The sequence below is a fragment of the Lepidochelys olivacea genome, assembly GCF_965140295.1.
Source record: "Lepidochelys olivacea isolate rLepOli2 genome assembly, chromosome: 2".
Classification (NCBI taxonomy): Eukaryota; Metazoa; Chordata; order Testudines; family Cheloniidae; genus Lepidochelys; species Lepidochelys olivacea.
This window is the reverse complement of record NC_140412.1, coordinates 207167462-207191500: the sequence shown is the minus strand read 5'-3', so window position 1 is coordinate 207191500 and position 24039 is coordinate 207167462. Positions and strand designations below refer to the sequence as shown.

Here is a 24039-nt window from a genome sequence, read left to right as displayed (position 1 = left end):
TTAACAAGGGGAAACAAACCTTTTCAGGACAGCTGTAAAATAAACAAAGCGGGTAGCTATCCAATGCACATATTTGTTTTGTATAAAAAATGCACTACAGCGTAACACAAAATGGTTCTGAGCACTTGCTTGGCTTTTTAGCGTATACATGTATAGAGGGATGACAAATAAGATTGATTACAGAGTTGAGGTAAAGGTGGATTAAGATAACATCCTTAGGTACCTCTGATAAGACTTTCACCATCAGATCCATATAAGCTTTTCACTCTCAGAAAACAGAACTGTTTAACTGGTGATCCTCTTTTTATATTCCATGAAGAAAAGATGAAGTGAAAGATGAAAAAGAAATCTTATGGGCACCGCCTGATCATCTTTATATTATTTCTCATAAGAGTTACAGCCTACCTTTAACAGTATCCTCACATTCTGTGTTTAGTAGGCATGATCCTTTCTATGTTTTTTCCACGGAAGAGAAACACACTATTGCAAATTTTTTCAGATTATCTATTAAATATGTTCTATGCTAGTGCAATGTGGCATGAAGCCTTTGAGTTAAACTGAAGATGACATCAAACATTCCCTTGTCTAACCTCCAGACTTACTTGGATGCAGTATTGTAAATGATGAACAGTCAATAGAAATAGTACAGTATTCCTTCCTAGCTCAATTGGGGCCTATTCCAAATCCCACTGGAATCAATTGAAAGATTCCTATTGACTCTATAAGGGGTTGGTCAGGCCTTAAATCCATAAATCCTCGAAAGAAAAAAAATCAGACATTGCAACATGTTACAAATGTTTATTTTCATCTGCTTTTGCTGTAAAACACATAGATCAAATATTAAGCCATGAAAAAATCCCATCAATGGTATCCACAATATGAGAACACCTGTTACAGCAACAAAAATCATGTCATTGCATCCTTAAATAAAACAGCTCCATTAGCTTCCACGTGAATGGATGTAGAATGAATTTCTGACAGTAACAATATTTATATTTTATGATAATGTAAGGTCAAATCCTAAATAAAACTCAAGGGAATCAGAGGTGGATCTGGAAAGCCATAGTTTGTTTGGATGTGATAGATTTTTAAAACAATAACCCTTGAGAGCATGCAATGAAATCTGGTAAATATCTTTATCTGTATTTGATAACAAACAATAACTAACTAAAATATGAGTATTAGTGGATTTGTCTGTGCCATTTTTATTGGATGGTGAACTGCATATAATCAAAATGTCTTTCCCATTGGCTTCTTTCACCACTGCCAATATAAATATGCAATATGTTGGAAAAAAATCAGGGTGGTTAAAACAGATGTCAAGAGGGTTTCATTCTATGTCTATTAACTTTGAAAAAGGTCACTGCAGTCATAAGCCAATAGCACTTTAGTGACCGAAGGATAATTCATTGAATAATAAGGGACAATTACCTCCTCACTACATAAAGAATGTTCCCATTCTCTAGATACCATCACAAGCACCATGCAATTAAGGCTGAAAACAAACATCAGGATCTGCTTTGTTCCTCCTATATGCCTTCCCTTATTTTACTGACCAAATCAGAAGAAATGTTTGGGGTCCAGTTCTCCTCTCACACCAATGTAAAATTCATAGGTCCACTGACTATAGTTAGACCAGCATAAATCAGGAGTAACACAACTTAAGTATATGGAGTTATGCTACTGTAAACATTAGGAGAATAAGCCCTATTTACTATTCCTTATTAGTTGTGTTGCAGTTGCAGATAGGTGCTCCAGTCATTATGGGGGCCCCTTTGTGCAAGACATTCTTCACACACAGAGGGTAAAAGTTTCAACAGTGTAAGTGACTTAAGAGCCTACATTCCAGTGAGTTTCACTCGATCATTCACAGAATTGACTTTCAATGTGAGTTAGACTTTTAAATCACATAGGTGCTTTTGAAAATTTGACCCATATTAAAAAGATGTTCCCTTGCCCCCAAAGAGCTTACACTCTCTTGTTTTGCTTCTGAAACCTAAACCATGATGCTGAAAGAAGTTAATTGCTTTGGTGGCAGAATAAGAGAGAACTTACATTCTCTGCTTGATAAAAAGAAAAGGAGGACTTGTGGCACCTTAGAGACTAACCAATTTATTAGAGCATAAGCTTTCGTGAGCTACAGCTCACTTCCTCAGATGCATATCGTGGAAACTGCAGCAGGCTTTATATATACACAGAGAATATGAAACAATACCTATTCCCACCCCACTGTCCTGCTGGTAATAGCTTATCTAAAGTGATTTCCAGCACAAATCCAGGTTTTCTCACCCTCCACCCCCCCACACAAATTCACTCTCCTGCTGGTGATAGCCCATCCAAAGTGACAACTCTTTACACAATGTGCATGACAATCAAGCTGGGCTATTTCCTGCATAAATCCTATAACTGTTGTTGATGGAGCTGGGGACAAGTTTTGCACTGCTAAAAATTCAGAACTGGTCCAGTTAAAGAGTCCTTTCTCAGACCATAAAAGGACTGAACTAGAGATGGCAGGTCCCATCTTCCAGAACACTACCTTGTGTGGCAGAAGATGGTAGATCAGTGGCTATGAAAACTAGTCAAGCCATACTGCATAAAAAAATTCAGTGGGTCTCAAAACAGTTTCATTGCACATAGGCATGCAAACACAAAAGAGAGAAGGCTCTGTAGGCCTGGATGATTAAGACTATTGAGTGCATGTAAATGAGATTTTAAAAATACATTTTCAGGGCACAACACCCTGAACACAACACAATTTTTAATGCTCTCCTGAAATATAAGCCACTATGATATAAGGTATATGCCCAGTAACAGAACAAAAAAGAGTAATCTTCACCTAATGAGTGATCATCCAAGTTGAGGAAAAGAGGCAATTTAGTTTATTTTAAACATACTAATTCACTGACAGTACTTTTGACATAATTTTCAGTAGGTTGGATTGTTGTTTTTCTTTTAAGATCTCTCTTAGATAACAAAAGTCTTTCTGACAAAGCAACTATGATTGAGGAGCAAATCCCCTAAATCTGCAGAAGCAGCTACACCCCTGCTGAAAAGAATCACAAGTCAGTATCACTATTTAAAACATAGACAAAGCTTTGCTGAAGTACCTGGGCCTCCCCTCCCCACACTCTTCAAAGGCTAAAGATTAGGTCCTTTAGAGATAATTGTATCTCCTACACCACCAGATGCAAAGATTTTGATTATTGATATAAGAATGATTACAGCTGTGGAAATACTGGACATGGTGCAAACTTAATACAAATGTATCTTTAGGCTTTGTCCAGCATCATTATTAAGAATTATTTTGTTGATTAAAAGTTTGAGATGTTGTTTTCCTAGTTCTTTTGTATCAAGAGACTAACTACAATTATTAATATTTTTATAACAGGTATGTATGTTTAATTGTTGTTTTATTGCACACAAAGGCCCATATGTTCATGCAAGCTACATGGCAGAAAAAGTAGCAACTAACTACAAAACCTGCTTTTAATTTCTATACACTACACAAAACATCCTACATATGATGGTGCCATACTAACTTTCAATACAAAAATGATTTCACACAGCTGATGCACAAGAAGTGTGAGGAATCTCCAAAAATGAAAAACTGGTCATGACAACACCGGATGCTAATCGGTACATTACCGTGGGGGGGTAAAAGTGTTACATTACACATATCTGATATTAAGTTAATGCTGTTCTGAGCAGCAATACTTTATTATCGGCAAAATTCAGGTATTACCAATATATGTGTCTGTGGAAATCTAAGCACGCTGGGGCCATTAGCAAATGGCAAGGGTAGGTGGCCTTTGTGCCAGACTGCAGGGGCTCAGAAAAGATTCTTGCTTCTTTCATACACTGTGGTCACCCACTTCAGATCTGCATTTTACTGAGTACTCCACAGCTTCTTCCATGCAATATCTTAAGTTTTTCTCTTTCTCTACATTTATTGTTTCTAGCACCTGTTACTACCAAAGTGAGCATACAGCCCAAGTTGACCATTGTAAGTCCTAGTTTTGAGCAAGCTTTATGCACGCAGGTCATGGGAATTCTCTTTTCACAGACACACCCTTTTTTTTTTTTTAACCTCATCTCTCTGGTCCTTGATTATATAGACCCCTTTGCCTTAATGTTTCATGAGGGCTTGAAATTAGTGAAGGCATTAGGATCCAAAAATGATTAGCACAGTTGAACTTCAGAACTAACATACTTTCTTTTCCTCTGGTGAGCTACATATTAGAATATCCAGATTGATTTGTACTTTCCTCGATCACTTTGAAAATATTGTGCCAAAATTTTTCTGCCTTCATTATGTCACTCAATTTCTCTTTTGCGGGTTTCTTTTTTTCCTAATAATTCCACTACTTAGTGTGACAGCTTACCCTTTTCCATTATCAATCCCAATGTTTGGGAACAGAGTAAAAATTTCCATTAAAAAAAAAGTTCCAGCTTTAAGTCTTGACAGTGAAAGACACCGTATGAATGTGGTACTAACCGGGAGGACGTGCAGCAACATCATGTTGTATTTTCTAGAGCAAGTTATACTGAATTATTCAGTTACTGTAAGTTGTCTATTTTGTGTGGTCTTAGTACAACGAAAGGCTGAAAGATTCCCTTTTGATGCTTCAGAATCTCAGTTAAGTACTATATCATACAACCCGCACAAAGGAGAAGAATGTACTCAGCCTTGATTCTTCACTACTCTCCCCCACCACCCTCCCACAGAGGTAATCAATTTAGCACCTAGTGTGATATCAGCACCAACCTGATCTGCACACTGGAGAAATAGTAAACTCGGGCCAACGGAAGCCATGAAGGTAAGAAAACTGATGCAATAAATAATATGAGTAAGAATTCTAACTGAATCTCTGTTTGAGCACCCCAAGACCAAAAGAGCATGATACTTGCACTGTTAAACCTTCAGGGAGCTAGTGTGCTGTGCTCTTCTGGCTGGAGTTCAACTACTGAAAAGTGCTAGTAAGAAGTAGAATATGAAGAATCAAATCACAGAGTGCCAGTAATGTGACCTACGCAGTAGGCTTCAGCAACTGTGAGAAAACCAGAAGATGAAATTTAAATCTGAATAATGAATGAATTTAAGGACTGCTCTGCAAAATGAAAGACTGTATATAGTATTGTATCTGTTCCCCCTTACCACATATTCCTACCTTCCACAAAGCTAATACAATCAGATAGGACCACAGTATCGACCATGTCTCCTGTGGAATCTGCCATTCTGCTGAAGCAAGCACCAAACATTTTATTTTCAGTCTTCCTGCCCTGCTGGGACCTACCTGTAGCTGCCCTTGACTCCCTGCACACTCCAAAACTGGAGTTAATTGGATTAGAGTCCATGCCCTCTGTGCCATTCCATGGATCAGGGAGCCACAGCTGAAGTTCAGCTTCTAGCCAGGGAGTAGGAAAGTCAAATGTGTGGATTAGTGAGCTGGACTGCCTGCATAGCAGCCAAACCCCAGGAGGCAGGGAGATGATCCCACAAAGCAAGCTACAACCCTCCCTTCCCCGCACCTTCCATCATCCCTGCTTCCTCGAACATATATGGAGAAGGAGGCTCTGAGTCTGGACAACATCATGGAAGCCAAAGCCGACTGGGTAGAGCCAGGCCATCTCAAGGGTATGAAAAAATCCTAGAAAATAATTACCATAGAAAATAATCATTGATGAATTTTACATTAATGAGTATTTTCATCTAGGAACTATAGGTACATGTGTTTGTGTGGAGGCAGAGGATGGGAATGAGGGTTATCTGTTATGGCGACAGAATAAGTTAACATTGTTATGGAATGGAGGGGTTGTTCCTTCAGAATTTGGTCCCATTGCAACAGGGAGTACCTGGGGTCCCTTTGATAGGCCTAGATAATTATTCTTGAGTAAGCCTAACCAACCCAGAAGGCTGCACCATACAGTCATAAAACCAGACTGTAGCATTGGGATGGGTCTGTGGCACCAAACAAGAGTTTAATTATTCTTTACCTGCCAAGCACAAAAAGAGATGGCAATCCTCCCAGCTCATCTGCACCAGTTATTTCATCTATCTGTTATGGCAGTTGCTTGCTGTAGGTACCAATTAATACATAAAATTAACATTAGGGCTCTACCAAAAAAAAAATCTATTGACAGACATCAAATTCTGTCACACTTGCATTCATGAATTTTGTATTTCTAAGTAAGTAAAGCAACTACAGAATTTCTCTAAAATGTCATCCACTGGCACTTGAAAATGAGAAATATTAAAAGGGAATTTTGGTGCCTAAAATATAAAGGCCAGTTTTTGCTATCCTTAATCACAGTAAGTTGTACCTTACTCTTTGAATACTGGTGGCAAAAACTGACCCTTACTAGTTTTGACGAATTAAAATACATTTTGTAGCTCCCCCCTTCCACATACAGTGCAAAATGACCAAATTAAAATAAATTACTTTGCTACTACACAAGATTCATTGTAACGCTATGAAAATATACACTATCAGAATTGTGTATTATGTTTAAGACCCCAGTGTTCCAATCTGACTCATATGGGCAGACCAATGGGACTCTATGTTGTAAGGATCCATTCACACAAAACAGATTGCAGGACCAAGTCTAAATTAATAATAAACCTTAACTGTTTGCATACCTATTACCCAGGACATTTTATTTAATTTTTTAAATTAATAATACAATCAAATCTAATCCTATTGTTTTTATTCTTATACAAAGTACAAAAGAAGTCTTCAAAATCATCATTTATTCTTAAAAGAAATATTACCATGTACTCTATATGTCCAAAATTAATCCCTTCCTGATTGTGTTGAGAATGATTTTGACATATACAGAGAATATTATAGTATTATGCTCACAACACACACATAGCGAAGACATTCTCATAAGCCCCCATTTTCAGATGCTTATAACCTTTCAAAAAATTTCCCTTTCAGGTGAAATTTCTCATGACAAAATTGAAGACTTTTGGAAAGTTCAGGAAGTTTTGTTAGGACTTTTTTCAAGCTGCTCCATGAGAGTACTGGGGTCTTACTCATGTGGAAGAGCTTTCAGGGTCTTAGTCTGAAAGAACTGTGACCTGTGTTCAATTTAACACATGTAACTCCCAATGACTTTAGTGGGAGTTGCATCCATATATCTTGAGGGTATAACAAAGTCAAACTAATCCCTGACTTCAATAAAGTTGTAGTGACTTACACTGAGGTTGAATTTAGCTCAGAATTCTTCACCAGGTAAGAATTTTTCCAATTGATTTTACTGACAACTTCAATAGGACGTATTTTTAAAACATCAAACTGGAAATCCACTTAAGATCCAATCTGCACCAAACTCAGCATGACAGACTTCTGAGCCCGTGCAGTGACTACCAGCTTCCATCAGGAAAAAAAAAAACTTTTGACATATTTGTATAAAACTGATATAGAATAAATGTTATAGGTGTTTGAAAATCACAAGCACTATAAGCTGTTTTCCACACATTTGGGTAATGTTATTTGACTGTGTGATCCCACATGGAAGAACCCTCAAATAAATGTACTCAAAGCAATGTCATATCACATGCTCATATGAACATATGTGTGGGTATTTAATCTGTGATCCATTGCAACTTTCTTTTAGAGAAAATAAAAGCATTACATACAAATATATATATTAATGTAATATTAATTTTAAATGCACAAATATTAGGAAATTAAGTGTATAGTTTCCTAAGGTAACTCAGCCTAATGTAACTTCCCCCTCATGCATATGAGATATTCTGTACAACTGTGTATCAGTGATTCTCTAATTACGGTCCACAGGCCGCAATCAGGTAGTACGTGGCTTCATTTATAGTATGACTTCCCAACCTGGGAGTGCAAACAGATTCAAACGGGAATGGACTGTCATGACCACCTTCCCTTTATTTATGTCTAGCTGGGAGAGAAGTCCCAAAACGTTTTCCTGTTGTAACATGGCTCATTGTATGGGGAAAGGTTGAGAATCACTGGTTTATAGTATAGTATCAAAATGAGAATCCATTATAACAACACTCATTAAGATTATAACAAGAATATACTATGTATTTTTCAGTTTGAGATATGGCATGCTAAATCTGAAAGTCTGAGAATGGCTGCTGTATATGATTTTATCACATATATGTAAAAGTGTATGGTTATGGAAAACATACCTTGGAATTTCCTGTTTTGCAATGTAAATCTCACCTATAACACTGTATTAATACAGTATTTGACACTCAATTTTTAAGTCTAATTTTAAAGTTTATTACTTCATCAAAACCTCAATTATTTTTTTCAAATGTTTGGGCCTGCTTATTAAAGAAGTCATAAAATGGAACAGCATGTGTGTTTCATCATTGTATAGTAGCACGCTGCTTACTTATTTTTTACTGAATCATAGCAAATCTAATTATTTACACCTTCTTTATAATTTAGTCTTCTTTCAGATTAAAACGAATCAAGATTCACTAACCTGTCAAGTTTCTACTTTGAAGAAAATTATATTTCTGACAGCTTAATTTACATTCTGTTAATAAAACACAGCAAAGCAGTTACACAGAAGGGGTTGCCTAAAAGTCACTGTAACACCCCTGCTAAATGGGACAACAAAAATAAGGTCTGATAACGCAGTGTAATTTGTAGCTGTGTCAGTCCCAAGGTATTAGCAAGACAAGGTGGGTGAGGTAGTATTGTTTATTCAACCAACTTTTGCTGGTGAGAGACACAAACTTTCGAGTTCTGTGTAAGCATGAAAGCTTGTATTTCTCACCAACAGAAGTTGGCCCAATAAAACATAAAAAGAAAAGGAGTACTTGTGGCCCCTTAGAGACTAACCAATGTATTTGAGCTTAAGCTTTCGTGAGCTACAGCTCACTTCATCGGAAAGTGAGCTGTAGCTCACGAAAGCTTACGCTCAAATACATTGGTTAGTCTCTAAGGGGCCACAAGTCCTCCTTTTCTTTTTGCGAATACAGACTAACACGGCTGCTACTCTGAAACCAATAAAACATAGTATCCCACCCACCTTTATTTTCCCCTTATGATGCATCAAGTGTATTACATTCTAGACAGCAATTAAAAAAAAATGTAGCAGATCTGCTAACCTTTTTTTTTTTTAAACGAAGTTTATTCTAAGAAAACTCCATGTACAGAAGATAGGCCTCATGATTTATCTTTGGCTCACATATTAACCAAAAGATTTTTTTTAAAACTTTTTCGTAGTGTTAACTTTTGAATTTGCATAGCAAATCCGGGGTCATTCCTCACACATTCATACCTGCACGTTACTGCAAAGTGCTGTGCGGATACAAACCCAGGGGCACCCTCCCGGAGGCAACAGACTGACGAGTCATCACCCCACCTCCTGCTGCACAGTGCGCTGGGCATAATCCCTGCCCCCACTCCCGTCGGAGCGAGCGCAGGGCGGATCTTCCCGGAGAATTACTCGGGACCGTGGCATCCCAGGCAGGGGACTTGTTGAAAGCGCCTGCCTGATCAACACGGTGTCCCGAGGGGGGAGGGGGAGCGAGCTGCCCTACAGGTGATGACCAGGCAGGCGCAGCGCCCAGCCCCACGCCCCGCCGGCGGGACCCGGCTCAGAGGCCTGGCCGCGGCTCACCCGCAAATGGCAGCAGCAGAGCGCCGAGGAATCCCCGCCCGCGCTGCACCGAAGGGTTTCCTCCTTCCCCCCGGCTGCCGGAGCCGCACGGCGCCTCCTGACCCCAGGCGCGGCACCAGCCGCACGCAGACCTCGCCCTTGCAGCCGCCGCCGCCGCCGCTTAACCTCCGCCCCCGCCGGCGGGGCCCTGCTCCACGCCCACCCAGCCGCCGGCCTCCCCGACACCCTTCCTCCCCGGAGAGGCGCCTTCGGGGCAGCCAGGCTGCAGCGGGCAGGCAGCGCCCGATCCTCCCCACCACACCTAGCAACAGCGCTGACAGGACGCAGCAGCAGCAGCGAGGAGGAGGAGGAGGAGGAGGAGGAAGCGGAATGGCTGCCGCGGCTCGCTGCCTCCCTCCCTCCCCGGAGCGCTGACAGCCAGAGCCGGGGCGGAAGCAGCAGGCGGCGTGTCGTGCCCGTCCTCCTCTTCCCCCCTCCCCGCGCCGCCTCCGGCTCGCCGCACTGCCTCCTGCCAAGGCAAACTAACTCCCCGCTGCAGCGGCGCCCCGCGTGGGCCCCCCCCTCCCTCTCCTCCCGCCCCATGCCCCCGTGTGCAGCCGCCCCAGCCTCCCCTCCCCACGCCTTGCCATGCCGCCTCCTGCACCTCACGCCTCCCCCCCCCCGCTTCCCGCGCCCCCGAACACGCCCATGCCCAGTGTGCGGCCACCCCGGCACCTTCTCCCCCCGCCCTGCCCGTGCCCGGCAGGCAGCCCCACGCCCCTTGCACATGCACCCCCGCGCCCCAGCGCTGCGGGGGGTCCCCCTCCCGGCCGCTCACCGATGTGGTTGTCCTCAATGTGCTCGATGAGCTCAGCCAGGCTTGGGAAGTGGAGCCCGCAGCCCCCGAACCTGCAGGTATTGGAGAAGAAGGAGGCGGCGGCGATGCCTGTCATGGTGTTACATTGAGATCCCCCTGCAGTGCCTGCTCTGCCAGGGCCGCCGGCGGCAGGGCGGAGAGAGGCGGGGGAAAGGGGGAACGGGACAGAGAGATGGAGAGAGAGAGAGGGGGTGGGGAGGAGGAGGTGGCCGCGGCGGCAGCAGCAGCAGCGTCGGGAGCGGCGGAGGGGAGGGACGGGCTGGGTGGGGGGGAGATGAGGCAGCCGCAGCTGGGAGGAGGGACCAGTGCTGCGCTGTAACAGCTGTGCTACCCCAGCAGCCACCGCCGCCTCCAGCAGCAGCAGGATCAAGGGACCCAGGCCACACTCATCACCTTATCAGGGGAGACTTAGCAGCAGTTCACACTGGAAGTCACACCTCTCTGTTGTATAACAGACCCTCTGAGCACTGAAGTATCTATGTGAAGTTTGGAGGGGGGAAATGTTACATTTGTTTGTAACTTTATTTAACTTTTTCCAGTAACACACTGGGGGTGGGGAATTAAAAAAGAGCTCATTTTTGTTTGCCCCATAAAACCAATTTGCGATACTCTTAGTTGACTCCAACTAGTATCTTACACCATAATTAGCCTCACTTAAATCAGTGGGACTACTTGTGGAATAGGCTATGACTGCTTATTTTTACTAACAGTAGCATTATCTGGTTCACAGAGGGGGACCCACAGTACCAATTCACCAAGTGGTGTAAACCAATGGTTCTCAACCAGGGGTACACAAAGGTCTTCCAGGGGGTACATCAACTCATCTAGATATTTGCCTAGTTTTACAATAGGGTACATAAAAAGCACTAGCAAAGTCAGTACAAACTAAAATTTCATACAATGACTTGTTTGTAGTGCTCTGTATACTAAACACTGAAATGTAAGTACAATATTTATATTCCAATTGATTTATTTTCTAATTATATGGTAAAAGTGAAAAAGTAAGCAATTTTTCAGTAATAGTGTGTTGTGACACTTTTGTATTTTTGTCTGATTTTGTAAGCAAGTAGTTTTTAAGTGAGGTGAAACTTGGGGATACACAAGATAAATCAGTCTCCTGAAAGGGGTACAGTAGTCTGAAAAGGTTGAGAGCCACTGGTCTAAGCAGTGCATTCACCTAAACCTCATACAGTTCCCATTGACTTTACTGAATGTCAGCACCTAAAAGGTACAGAGCACCCTCAACCCCATCTCATTGGAGTTGAGAGTTCTCAGCTACTTGCAGAATCAAGCCTTTAGGCCCTGATCCTACAGACACAGGTGCTTGACTGTACTACTGTAAGTAACTGATTGAAATCAATAAGGCTATTCAAATTAATAACATTAGACACATACATAACTGTTTAGAGGATTGGAGTATGAAGGTCTAATTGGCACAGAATTTGGCTCTGTTTCTGTAAGATAGATCTTTGCAGCATAAGGACATGATTCTGCTAATCTTTGCACATTGAACTCTTGTGTTGATAGGAGTTGAGTAGGAGAGCAAGAAATCGGGATTGTGCCTTGGTGTAAAACAGATAGAACTGGAGAAGGAAATTAATATAAAAATGCAAAACTCACTCTCAAAACCTATTTTGACTTTTTTGTCTCCAGAAAGCTAGTCACTGGAGAGGCTGACTGATTAATTGATTTGAATGAAGTTCTCCTGAGGCTAAAATTCATAGACAGCTTTATTTAAAATTAAAAGGAAAAAAAAATAGAGAGAGAGCTTTCCTGTCAGGTGGTTTCTTCAAAGTTTTTTTTTTTTTTATAATTATCCCATCTTTGCTTTATCACATATTATGCTAATAGTTCAAGCAAAACCAGTGCTGCAAAAAAATTAAAATACTGGCTTAAGATCCTAATCATGCAGATACCTATGCATGTGCTTAACTCTATGCCTAAAGTTAAGTACGTGCATAAGGGTCTGCAGAATCAGATTCTGATTAACTATATTGCCCTTAGCTGCTCCCATCATTGCTGAAGGGGTGATTGCCTAAACAGTCAAAAAGCTTTCAAGGCAGCAAAATGGTTAGTGACTGCAGGCATGGAGGGTATGCCAGTTTGCTTAGGCAAGCAGAAATCTTGGAGCCAGCTCTGACTGCCTGTGCACTTGAGAACCTCAAACCTCTTGGTGTCAAAATAACCTGCTTCTTTGTTCACAATTTTCATATAAATTAACACTGATTTTCCCTATAGGTTGCATAACTTCCTATAAAAAAAAAGTGTTCCTAGTGTATATATTTACTTTACTTAATTGTACATTAAAAAAATACACACAATTTATTTTCCAAAGATACAGATTTTAGGAACGCCTGCTTTCACTTCAACACTAAGGCGTTCTATATGAAAGTTAGAATTTTCTTGAGTAATACACAGGTTCCTGATATCTAACACTTATCATTTGATCTGTTTGATCAAGCATATTCATGTCACAGGTCACTACTCTCTTCCTTTAAATCTGTCCTCAAGGCCCACTTCTTCCATGATCCTTACAAGAAAATAAGGAAACTAATAATTGGCTAAGCCAAAGGGCAGTTTGTGAGACAGCTGATCCTAATTAGGACCCCAGTCCTGCACACATTGATGCAGATGCTTAATTTGTTACTAAATTTTATAGGATTACTCATGGAAAATTTTTGTAGGCTTGGGACTTAGAACAACAGACAGGTGCAGGAGAAAAATACTTTAAGCATTTTTCTTCGTCATAGGTCTCTGATCTGTAGAAGCAGATCCTAGCCCTATGCAGAGCTCTATTAAAATCAGTAGAGCTCTGTGTGGGTGCAGGGGCCCACAGCTCAGTTTTCAGCCTTAAACATTAACCTTTACAGGCTGGGGACTGGATCTTTGTATGAACAGTGTCTAGCACATTGTGAGCGCTACAGTAATATAAACAATAAAATTGTACAGAGAAGCAGGAGACCAATACTCAGTAGAATGAGTATTGTGTGCATGAATTACATAAGGGCTATCCTGCATCATTACAATCAATGAGAGCTGTCCCATATGTTCAGTGGATGCAGGATCAAGCCCACAGTGAAAAAAAATTGTAAATATCCCTACTCTGTCAACACTTTCCTATAGCTGCTTTCTACAACTAGTCTACTATCACTAAAAAAAATAAATAAAAATAAAGATGTAGATGCTTCTAAATTCCCACAGAAGTCAACAGGAATAGGAAGTGCTGAGCACACTTCTTAGGAGCCACTCAGTATCCCACAGATAATGATCCAGGTAATGCCTTTGACTAAGGCTTTGTCTACACTGGAACTTTGTCGGCAAAACTTTTGTCATTCAGGGGTGTTAAAAAAAACACATACAACCCGAATGACAAAAGTTTTACCAATGAAAAGTGCCAGTGTGAACAGTGCATTGTCAGTGGGAGAGCACTCCTGCCGACAAAGCTGCTGTCGCTCGTTGGGGGTGGAAGTTTTTGTCGGCAGGAGAGCTCTCTCCTGCCGACAAACAGCAGCTACACTGCGCACCTTTTAGCGGCACAACTGTGTCGCTAAAAGGTGGGTAGTGTAGACAAAGCCTAAGTCACTCCTCCCTAGTATTTTAGGGCCTGTTTTAGCAGGTGTTAAGCAGGCTTAACATCTAATGATTTCACTGCAAGTTGAGGCAGTTCATCAGGTCAGGCCCATGATTAGTAACATACTCCTATGATGTAAACACTTTTTCAGACCCATCTTCTTACTACTTCTCTTCTTTTCAGAGAATCCATTTTTTGTTCCCAAATTAACTAAGGGCCTGCTCCCGTAGACTTCAGTGGTGCAGAATCAGGCCCTATAAGCCAAAACTACTCCTTGTGTTTCCCTGTTCATGTTTGTCTGCCACAAATGTCCCTGACCTTCTCCAGTTTTGGCATCCAGTTATTTTTCTTTCTAGTACGTAAGAGAAACGCATCAAGCTACAGCTCTTGTAGAAAGAACCTGCAGAGTCAATTTCCCCACACTATATCTATGCCCCTCTTCCCCACCCCCAACTGTCTGGAAGACTGTGGTTGCCCTATCTTGGTGCTTCTTATACAATTATTTTCCCCAACTCACCAGCACATTTTGAAGTGCTATATCTTTATTATGAATAATATTTTGAATTTACTACACTTCTCATTCAGGCTTTTCAAAGCATTCTACACAGATAATAATACTTGCCTAGCTCCATTTCCCAGCTTGGAAAACTAAAACAGAAGGTAGTAAGGACTCATAACTCCCACTGAAATCTGTGGGGGACGAATGTAAAAAAAAATCAGACCTGAAAGTGATGCGGAGTTGGAAATACAAACCAGCTCTGCCTATACCTATTTTTTGCTATAACCACTAGATAAAAGTGACTCCCTTATTAGGGCTCTACACTTGCAAATACTTTTCACTCTCCCAAGCCACCAAATTTTTCGCTCCACTGTCCTCTGATTTTAAAAAGAATGTCTTATTATTTGTTGGTAACATTATCTGTATTACTGTTTTGAACTGTGTTTATGATTGACGTACGTGACCATACTTTCTATGCCCACTGAGTGTTATATCTCAATCATTTACATCATGAGGGCTTTATCTTAAAAAAATAGGTGTGATTAATACTTTGAGGAGTGCTGGAGGGTCAGAAAAGGGAATTTACATTCTCTATCCACAGGAAAAGGTGGAATATGCAGAAGTGGTGCAACCTCTCACACCACCAACTAATACGTCTCATTCTTTTTCTGGAATAACACTCTGACAGCCCTCCCACGATAGTACTGAGTCACACATTGTCAACAAAGTTTGGTCCTGTCCTGGAGAGTAATATTCAGGTACTGACTATACCAGTTGCTTTGAGTTTCTCGATTTTAAGCTCTTTGGGGCTGGTACCATATCTTCCTATGTGTTTGCAGCCCCCAGCACAATGGGCTTCCGATCCTGGCTGGGCCTGAGGCAAACCCTTAATACACACAATAATCAAGTGCCACTGTGCATTAGTGTTGGTCTTAAAAGTGGACTGCAATAAGTTAAACTTTTGTAGAAAAGTGTTGAAAATGACAAATTACTAATGAAACTTAATGTAATTAATTTTATATAGTGTCCTTGTATAAACATAAAATGTAAAAACGGCCATACTGGGTCAGACCAAAGGTCATCTAGCCCAGTATCCTGTCTTCAGACAGTGGCCAATGCCAAGTGCCCCAGAGGAAATGAACAGAACAGATCATCATCAAGTGATCCATCCCCTGTCGCCCATTCCCAGCTTCTGGCAACAGGGCAAACAGAAGTTAGGACACCATCCCTGTCCATTCTGGCTAATAGCCATTAACTATAAAGAGGTTCCAAATGGTTTACAGAGAGGTGGAATAGAGAGAAGATGCTTTACACAATTGATTACTATGAAGCACTCGCCAGCAATGCTTCCTAGTGGTCAGGCCAGGGTATGGCAGGTTCTCTTCCTATCAGACGTTCCCCTTTCTCAGTATAGCCCGTAGGTGCTGACTCCGTGGGTGCTTCGGGGCTGGAGCACCCACTGGAAAAAAACAGTGGGTGTGGTGCACCCAACGGCAGCCCCCATCAGCTCCCCCCAGCACCTCCCGCCCTCGGGCAGGCCACACTGATCAGTGCCTCCCCCTTCCTCTCAGCACCTACTGCCTGCCACACAACAGCTTTCTTTCGTGGCATCAGGAGGCACTTGGGGGCAGAGGGGAGGAGTGAGGGCGCAACACACTCAGGGGAGGGGGTGGAGCTGGGCAGGAAGAGGCGGGGATGGGAAGAAGCAGGGCGGATATGGGGCATTAGGGGAAGGAGTGGAGTAGGGCCTGGGCAGAGCCAAGGGGGAACACCCCTCAGTAGATTAGAAACTCGGCACCTATAGTATAGCCCTAGCATGTAGGGGTCTGTCCTTTTTGCAACTCAGCCCTCCAGCCGGGTCACACATTCATGTCTGCCTTTAAGGGGAGACTAAAGAGTTAAACAATGTGCAAGTCTTCGGAGTCATCAAGGGCTTCCGGGCTCCCCCTTGGGTCAGGATATTTGGGTCTGCACCCTTAACGCCTTCAGGATCTTCCCCAACTAAGTACTCTGTTAAAGTATAGACTTCTGTCATTGTCCATTCTTAAGGGGCCCAACCTCTTCATTGGGTGCCAATCCAGGGTCCAGTGGTGGACAGCTAAGATCTGCCCCTTGGGGTGCTATACAGCAATCTTCCTGGATCACTGCCTACCAGTGTTCCCCCAGCATAAAGTAAAGCACTGAATACAAAATTAAAGCTTCTGACTTTCACCAGTCCCTCCTTTGCAGGCTTGGTCAGGTCAATATCTCCAAACCTCAAGCAGCAAGAGCCCCTGGGGCACTAATCTCAGACTCAGGTCTGCTTCCTTCCACTGCCTGCCTCTGAGCTGCTCTACTTCCCTATTTAAGCTCCACCTACAGCTTGTGTAGGCTTTACAGGAGTGGCTCGGTGGGGCCACCTGGGCCCAGAGCTGCTTTTTAACCCTTTCTTCTCCCATGTGGGGTTTTTATGCCCCATCACATACCCTCCGCCTCAAAATAGGATCCAGGGTTGTTTCCTCTGCTCTCCTTCTTGGGAAGGTTGGAGGGGGGAAGGGAGGAGAATCAGCATTTTGGTGGGCCGTCCCAGCTCGGTGGAGTACCTGAAAACTATATGGCTGTAAGGAGAGGTACCACTGCATAAAATTTTGGGTTGGCATCCTTCATGATGTTCAACCAGCGAAGAGGTGTGTGTTCAGTTACTAATGAGAATGGGTTTGCCAACAAATAGCACCTTAAGACATCCACAGCCCATTTCACAGCTAATGGTTATTTTTCTGTGTCTGAATAGGCTTCTTCCTGGGGGAACACTTTTCTACTTATATAGAGAATTGGGTGTTCCTCTCCCTCAGCCTTCTGGGAAAGGACTGTTCTATGTCCTTCAGTGGAGGCATCTGTTTGTAGTGTGAACATTTTGGAAAAATCTGGTTGAAAACTTAGCAGTTCCTGACAGAGAGTCTTTTAGATTCCAAAATGCGCTGTCGTAGACTCCAGACAAAATGATTTTCCTAGGACTGGTGTCCTTCACTAGGTCCGTGAGGGGTGCTGCAGTCATGGCAAAGTCTGGTACAAAATGTCCATAGCAGCTTTACCCCCAAAAGTGTCACACCTGTTTTATTTTTGTCAGGATGGGCCAAGTTGCTAAGGCCTGTAGTTTGCCAATTCATAGTTGTAACTTACCTCTTCCTATGGTATAACTAAGATAAGTAACTTCAAGTTTGCCATCTTACTTGGGTTCACAGTGAATCCTGTACTCCTCAGAGTCTGTAGGATGGAGGTAACATGTCATATGTGGTTGTTCCATTTACAGCTGTAAATCACAATGTCATCTGTTTATGCTGCAGCGTATTGACCATGTAGTTATAGCACATGATCCATCTGCCATTGGAAAGTGGCTGCTGCCCCATGGAGGCAAAATGGCATAGCTCGCAATTGGTACAGAACAAATGGAGTAGCGAAAGCTGTCTTTTCCTGAGACTCTGAGAATCTGCCGGTACGCCTTCCTGAGGGCTAGAGTGCAGATATACTTGGCAGCTCCCAGCCTTTCTAGTGAACTAATCTACCCTGGGCATACGGTAGGCATCAAACTTGGATATTATATTTACTTTTCTGAAATGAAAAAGAAGAACAGGTCATCCCATCTGGTTTTGGTACCAGCACAATGGGACTTCATTACCACTGCAAGACTCTTCCACTACCCCGGTCTAACATGGCTCATGGCTCAACTTTTTCCAGCGCCGGTGGGTGCTCAACCCCCACCCTTGCCCCACCTCCATTCCAACCCCTTCCCCAAAGTCCCCGCCCCAACTCCGCCCCCTCTCTGCTCCTATTGGACTCCTTCCCCAAATCCTCACCCCGGCTCCGCCTCTTCCCTGAGCTTGTTGCGTTCCTCCTCTTCCCCCTCCCTCCCAGCACTTGTGTTTCACGGCGGAAGCGCTGAGAGGTAGGGGGAGAAGCGGGTACGCAGTGCGTTCAGGAGAGGAGGCGGAGTGGAGGTGAGCTGGGGCAGAGCAGGGAGCTGCCAGTGGGTGCAGAGCACCCACCAATTTTTCCCCGTGGGTGCTCCAGCCCCAGAACACCCATGGAGTTGGTGCCTATGCTCATAGCTCCTCTTGGACGGTGTCCCACATCTTTCATGGGAGTGGTTGTGGGTTTTCAAAGACCCATTTGTGATGCATTCCCCCTGGTGTGCTCCCTGGAACTGGGGTACCACTGAGCCCTCTGACTCATCAGTCTGGGCTCTCTCTCACACTGTGTTGCTGTGACAAGCTGCAGACCCACTCCCAGTCCTACACTTCCACCAGCATTCACACAGGCAGGGACACACCCAGCTGCAGTTACATGCAGGCTGTCTGACCAGGCACTGCATGAAGCAACAATAGAGAGGCTACAGCCAAGATAACCCCAGCTCCCCAGGCATGACCCCCACCTCAGAATATAAACCCAAAATTATATTGTTTTGCGCTGCACAGGGAACTGTACAGAGTAAGCTCAAAGAATTCATTCCTCCCTCAGTGTGGAGAAGAAATGCAACAGCCTTTGTCCCTTGAGCTAAGATTCCCAAGCACTTCAGTCCAAACTTACTGGTTTAGATTAAAACATAAAATATGTTTATTAACTACAAAAAGATAGATTTTAAGTAATAGCAAAGAAATCAAAGCAGATTACCTGGTAAATAAACAAAAACACAAACAAAGCCTAAAATACTAGAAAGGTAGGATATGAATTAGCAAATTTTCACCCTGACTGATGATACAAGCAGGCTTTCAGATTCTCAGGGGACAAGCTACATTTGCTTTGCAGCTTGGGATCCTCCCCCCTGTTCCAAGTCCTTTTTGTTAGGAGCTTCTCTTGGCTGTTCAGTTGTGGGGGAGTGAAGAACCACAGATGATGTCACTCCCTGCCTTATATAGCTTTAGCATATGGTGGGAATCCTTTGTTTCAAACTTGGTTCCCAGACTAGTTTGTGGAAAAATACCTCCCAAAATGGAGTCCAGAGTCATGTGGGGTGGTCCCTCGCAGCCCTTGCATACCTTGTCAAGTCATAGCAGCCATTACTTACAGGCAGTCTAGAACATTCTCAGGAAGGCTTACTAGGTGGGGGATAAGCTTCTCCTAAGGCCTATTGTTATTGACAGCTGGCTTGACAGCTGGCTATCTAGACTGGAAGCATTTTTCCTAGTGGGTGTCACCCACGTGTGACTACATTTGAAATACAGATACATAGTCAATATTCATAACTTTGGGTACAAAAATGATACATGCATACAAATAAGGTAATCATATTCAGAAAATCATAACTTTTCCAATGACACCTTACATGCCCCGTCTCATACAAAATGCATCATAATTATGCCGTAATAATATCACTATGAAGAATATGGGGTGTAGTGTCACACTGTTGTTTTGGTTCTGTGGCTGTGTGATAATAAGCCAGGTTAGTGTGTCTCGGAAAGGTTGAAAATACTGCAGGAAAGGATTCGATCTGCTGCTGCATTTGGGCTGTCTATTCTGATTGAAGCTCTTCTCCCATTGGTATAGCTCAGGATTCTTGGGTTATGTGTACTTGAGGGCCTAGTCCACGTTTGGATGGAAAGGGTATTACAAGGAGACCTTCTTGATCTTTCCTGGCTTTCAAAAGGTTAACATCATACACTTATTTCCCTTTTCTTCCCTGGCTATCAGATTTCATAGTTGACAGGTCCCACTTGTTTCATGATGTTGAACAGCTCCTGCCACCAGACCAATAATCTTTACTCTGAACTCAATAATAGCAATAATAGTACCTGGTAAACAGGTCTAAATTCTCATAGATAGTCCCTTGGTTATAGGCCTTTCTTGGTTCTGTTGGGCTTTCAATAAGTTTTCTTTTGCGAAGTCCCCCAAAGTCTTAAGCTTGTCTCACACCTGGAGTACGTACTGCACTATGTTCATCGCCTTTGGTCCTTGTTCGTCCTTTATCCTTCTCGGGGGAGGTCTAAAATCCCATGAGATTTGAGCTCCTATACGGAAGGCAATGGAAGAATCCCATGGATGCCTGTGGAACCTCTCTGATGACAAACAACATTGTGGAAATAACTGGTCCCAGTGACAGGGGTCTGATGCTACAAATTTCCTCAGCATCTTTTTCAGCGTGTGATTAAACTGCTCAACCCATTTAGGTCTGGTAAAGTGATGTACTTAGTGTTTTAACCCTTAACAGATCACCATAGCTCTTTCATCAAATGTGACACAAAATTAGTTCCTTGATCAGTCAGGATCTCTTTTGGTATACTTGAGCAAATAACTTCATAAACTTGGCTATGATGGTTGCCGCATTTATAGAGCAGAGGGGGATGGCTCCGGATACTGGGTTGTATGCTCTAGAACTTCCAGAATATGCTGGTACCCTGCCTCTCTTTTCTCCTGCAGTCCCACTAAGTCCATCCCAGTTCCTTCAAATGGTATCCCCACTATAGGAACATGATTAAGGGGCTTTCGGGGTCCTCTTGGGTCCAACCAGTTGTCATGATGCACAATAGTCCTTGACTTCCATGTGCACTCCCAGACAATAGCTCCTATTCATCGCCTGTTTGAGTGTTTTATTCACACCAAGTGAATGCACATGGGGTCAAGTGAGTGAGCCATAACACTTCTCTTTGATACCTTCTTGGCATGAGGAGCTGTATTGTCATCTCTTTGATTTGGTGGTTCTGTTCCAGCCGATATAACTGTTCTCTCCTAAATTCAAAAGTGAAGCCATTGTTTTAGCAGCTGAGTATCCACTTCTTCGCCATTGATCATTGCCACTTGATCATAGACCCATCATAGCATCTGGTCATCTCTCTGTTCTCTTATGAAATCTTCATCTCTGGCTAGAAGCTCTACATCTAATGGGCATTTGGTCTCATTCTTTGGGGTAGAGGGAGGGCCCCTTGTCCAAGAGGTCCCTCTGTTTCACCTAATCCCACCAGTTACTTTCATCCCATGCCTTGGGATGTTCCGCTGGCCCCAGTATAGCTACTCCCTGTCGTCTTGGAAGGAAATTAGTCAGCAGCCATGTAATTGTCCATTACATTTACATCTTCTGTCAGTGTCTCGTGTCGATGCCCCACCACCCAATCTCTACCCAGATGCTCCCAGCTGGGGGAAAACTGTTCTATTACTATTTGCTCAGCCATCTGCACCCTGGTCCTCATCTCTGGTTGGAGCCAGCACCAGCAGCATACTTTGAGTTTCTGGCCACTACCCAGCGCTGGGACCTCGGTGGATATCTGTGACTGTGGAAGCAATGACAATGTTTCAGCCACTATAGGGAACATGCCTGGGTGGGCTAAATAATCCAAAATGGTGGCCTTGACACGAATATAGTCTTGTGTGGTGACTGGATCAAGTCCCCTGTAGGCAGCCTGGGATGCTCTCAAGTATGGAGCCAGCAAAATAGCCCAGTGTTTGGGCAGCCATTGTGCTGCAGTTGCTGCCCATTTGAATGTAACCAAAAATACCTCAGGTTCATCCTCTGGCCCCATCTTTCTTAACTTCAATGGTATTGTAGTGGCCAGGATTGCATTAGGTGCTCCTGTGGAAGGATTCGCCACCACCCCCTGTGGATGTACCGGAGTCAACACCTGTTGAACAAGACACTGTTGTTGTTCTTGTTGCTGTACGACCAGCTCTTGAACAAGCAGCTGCTGGTTGTATTGCTTGTTGCTGCTGCTGGGTGCCCGTCCGCTGTAACAGTTGGTGGTGTGCTGCTGCTCCGCCTGTTGCTGCTGGTTATCTGTTACCCACTTCAACAGCTTCTCCATGTCTCTCTTCTTGTTATCCCTGTCTAGTTGGTGAGGTAAGGTTTTTTTGTTTTTTTTTCTTCTCAACTAGATAATCGCCTATAGCAGAGCTGGGGTTAGTTTGTCCACATTCTGCATCAGTTGTGAAGAGAAACACTCACCGTGCCTCCTTGTAGTCAGACTAGGGCGTAACAAGCTGCCTTCCACCCAGTCGTTCCTCTTCTCACTATAGCTCTACCTCATAGAAGTCTGTCCTTTTTGTGACACTGCCCTCCAGCTGGATCATACATTTAAGTCCACCCCTTTCAGGGTACATATAGTCCAATAATGTGGAAGTGTTCAGAAGTCGTAAGGGCTTCTGGGCTTCCCCCTTGTGTCAGGATCTTAGGGTGAGGACCCTTGGATGTTCAGGATCTTCCCGAACTAGATTCCCAGCTAAGGAATAAACTTTGGTCATTATTCCCTCTTTAGGGGCTGGTAGGGGAGCCCAGGTCCACCTCACCACTCGATTGCGATCCAGGACCCAGTGGTAGGCCGCTGAGACCTGCACTTTGGGGTCCTGTGTAGCTGCCTCCCTGAATTGCCTCCTACCAGTGTCCCCTTCCCCCCAGGGTAAAGTAAAGAACCAGAACAAAAAATTAAAATTTCTGACTTTCAAAAGTCACCAGTCCCTCCTTTGCATACTTGGTCAGGACAGTGTCTCTAAGCCTCAGCCAGCAAGAGTTCCTGGAGTACTCCTTCCCAAGAGCATAGGTCTGCTTCCCTCCACTGTCTTCCTCCCTCTGAGCTTCTGTGCTTCCCTTTTTAAGCTCTGCCTCCAGCTTGTGCTGGCTTTGTAGGTGTGGCAGCGTGGGGCTACTCCATAGCTCTTTTTTCTCCCTTGTGGGGTTTGTATATCCCATAACAACTACCAAAGCTTTTATGTGGGCAAAAAGGTTAAATTAGGTGCCATCTGGAGAGAAGAGTAGAGTGTAAGCAAAAGGTCCTGAAATTTAGAAGTGGTAATGAAGTAAAGAAGTATTTTTTAGAAATAATTACAGTGACCTGGAGAATGGAAGGATATACTCGTAGAGGGAAAGGAAAGCTTAAAGAGAGTTGTGTGAATCCTAAATTAAAGAGACAAAGAGGAGGGTGATAAAAGCAAGTCATGGAGGTAGCAGATGGTGGGATGGAGCAAGTACTTGGAGAGTTTTGGAAAGTCAGGAAGGAACAATTATCTGAATTTGGAGTAAGATAAGAAGCTCCAAACGGACATGACAGTACAGGGTTGCTAGTAGATAATGCTATACATGAAGATGTAGAAATATGTTACTTCTACATTGTTACAGTATAAATAAATAAAAGCCATGCCTAACTAGCAAACGATCAGCATAACATCTGGTGTGGCAGGTAGGGCTATGTGCTAAATTAGGCTCTGATCCACACATGCTCTCCTTGAAAACAATGGGGCTACTCATAGTGGTAAAGTAAAGTGTTTGCACAATCAGGGCCTTAATCCCAATCTTGCAACTTTTTCTGTTCAGGCAGTCTGCCTGCATGGAACAAGTTACAGGATAATTTAAAGTTGTGATATTGTTTAAATGTTTCTTTCCTTAGTCATATGTCTATTGTGCGTGTTGGAGAAGGCTTGGTGGCACGGTTTAGTGGAGACATAGTTCAAATCGTTTCTAAGGTTACAGATAATAACAAATACTGAAAATAATTTTTTGCAGTGCACCTCACAAAACCACTGCATAATTTAGCAATGCTG

The 24039-nt window shown here is 43.2% G+C and overlaps 1 protein-coding gene across 2 annotated transcripts in view; it reads right to left on the bottom strand.

Annotated features, from left to right (window-relative positions):
• Nucleotides 1-10687, bottom strand: part of JAZF1 (JAZF zinc finger 1) — a 283110-nt gene extending 272423 nt beyond the window's left edge. The window contains exon 1 of one of the 2 annotated variants that reach the window (XM_084619316.1): nucleotides 10436-10687. In XM_084619316.1, the coding sequence (XP_084475442.1) occupies nucleotides 10436-10550 (115 nt within the window). In that variant the 5' untranslated portion in view covers nucleotides 10551-10687. Of the gene's footprint in view, nucleotides 1-5994; nucleotides 6077-10435 lie in introns of those variants that run through there. The other variant, XM_084619317.1, reaches the window with a different exon arrangement.
• Nucleotides 10688-24039: the final 13352 nt, after the last annotated feature.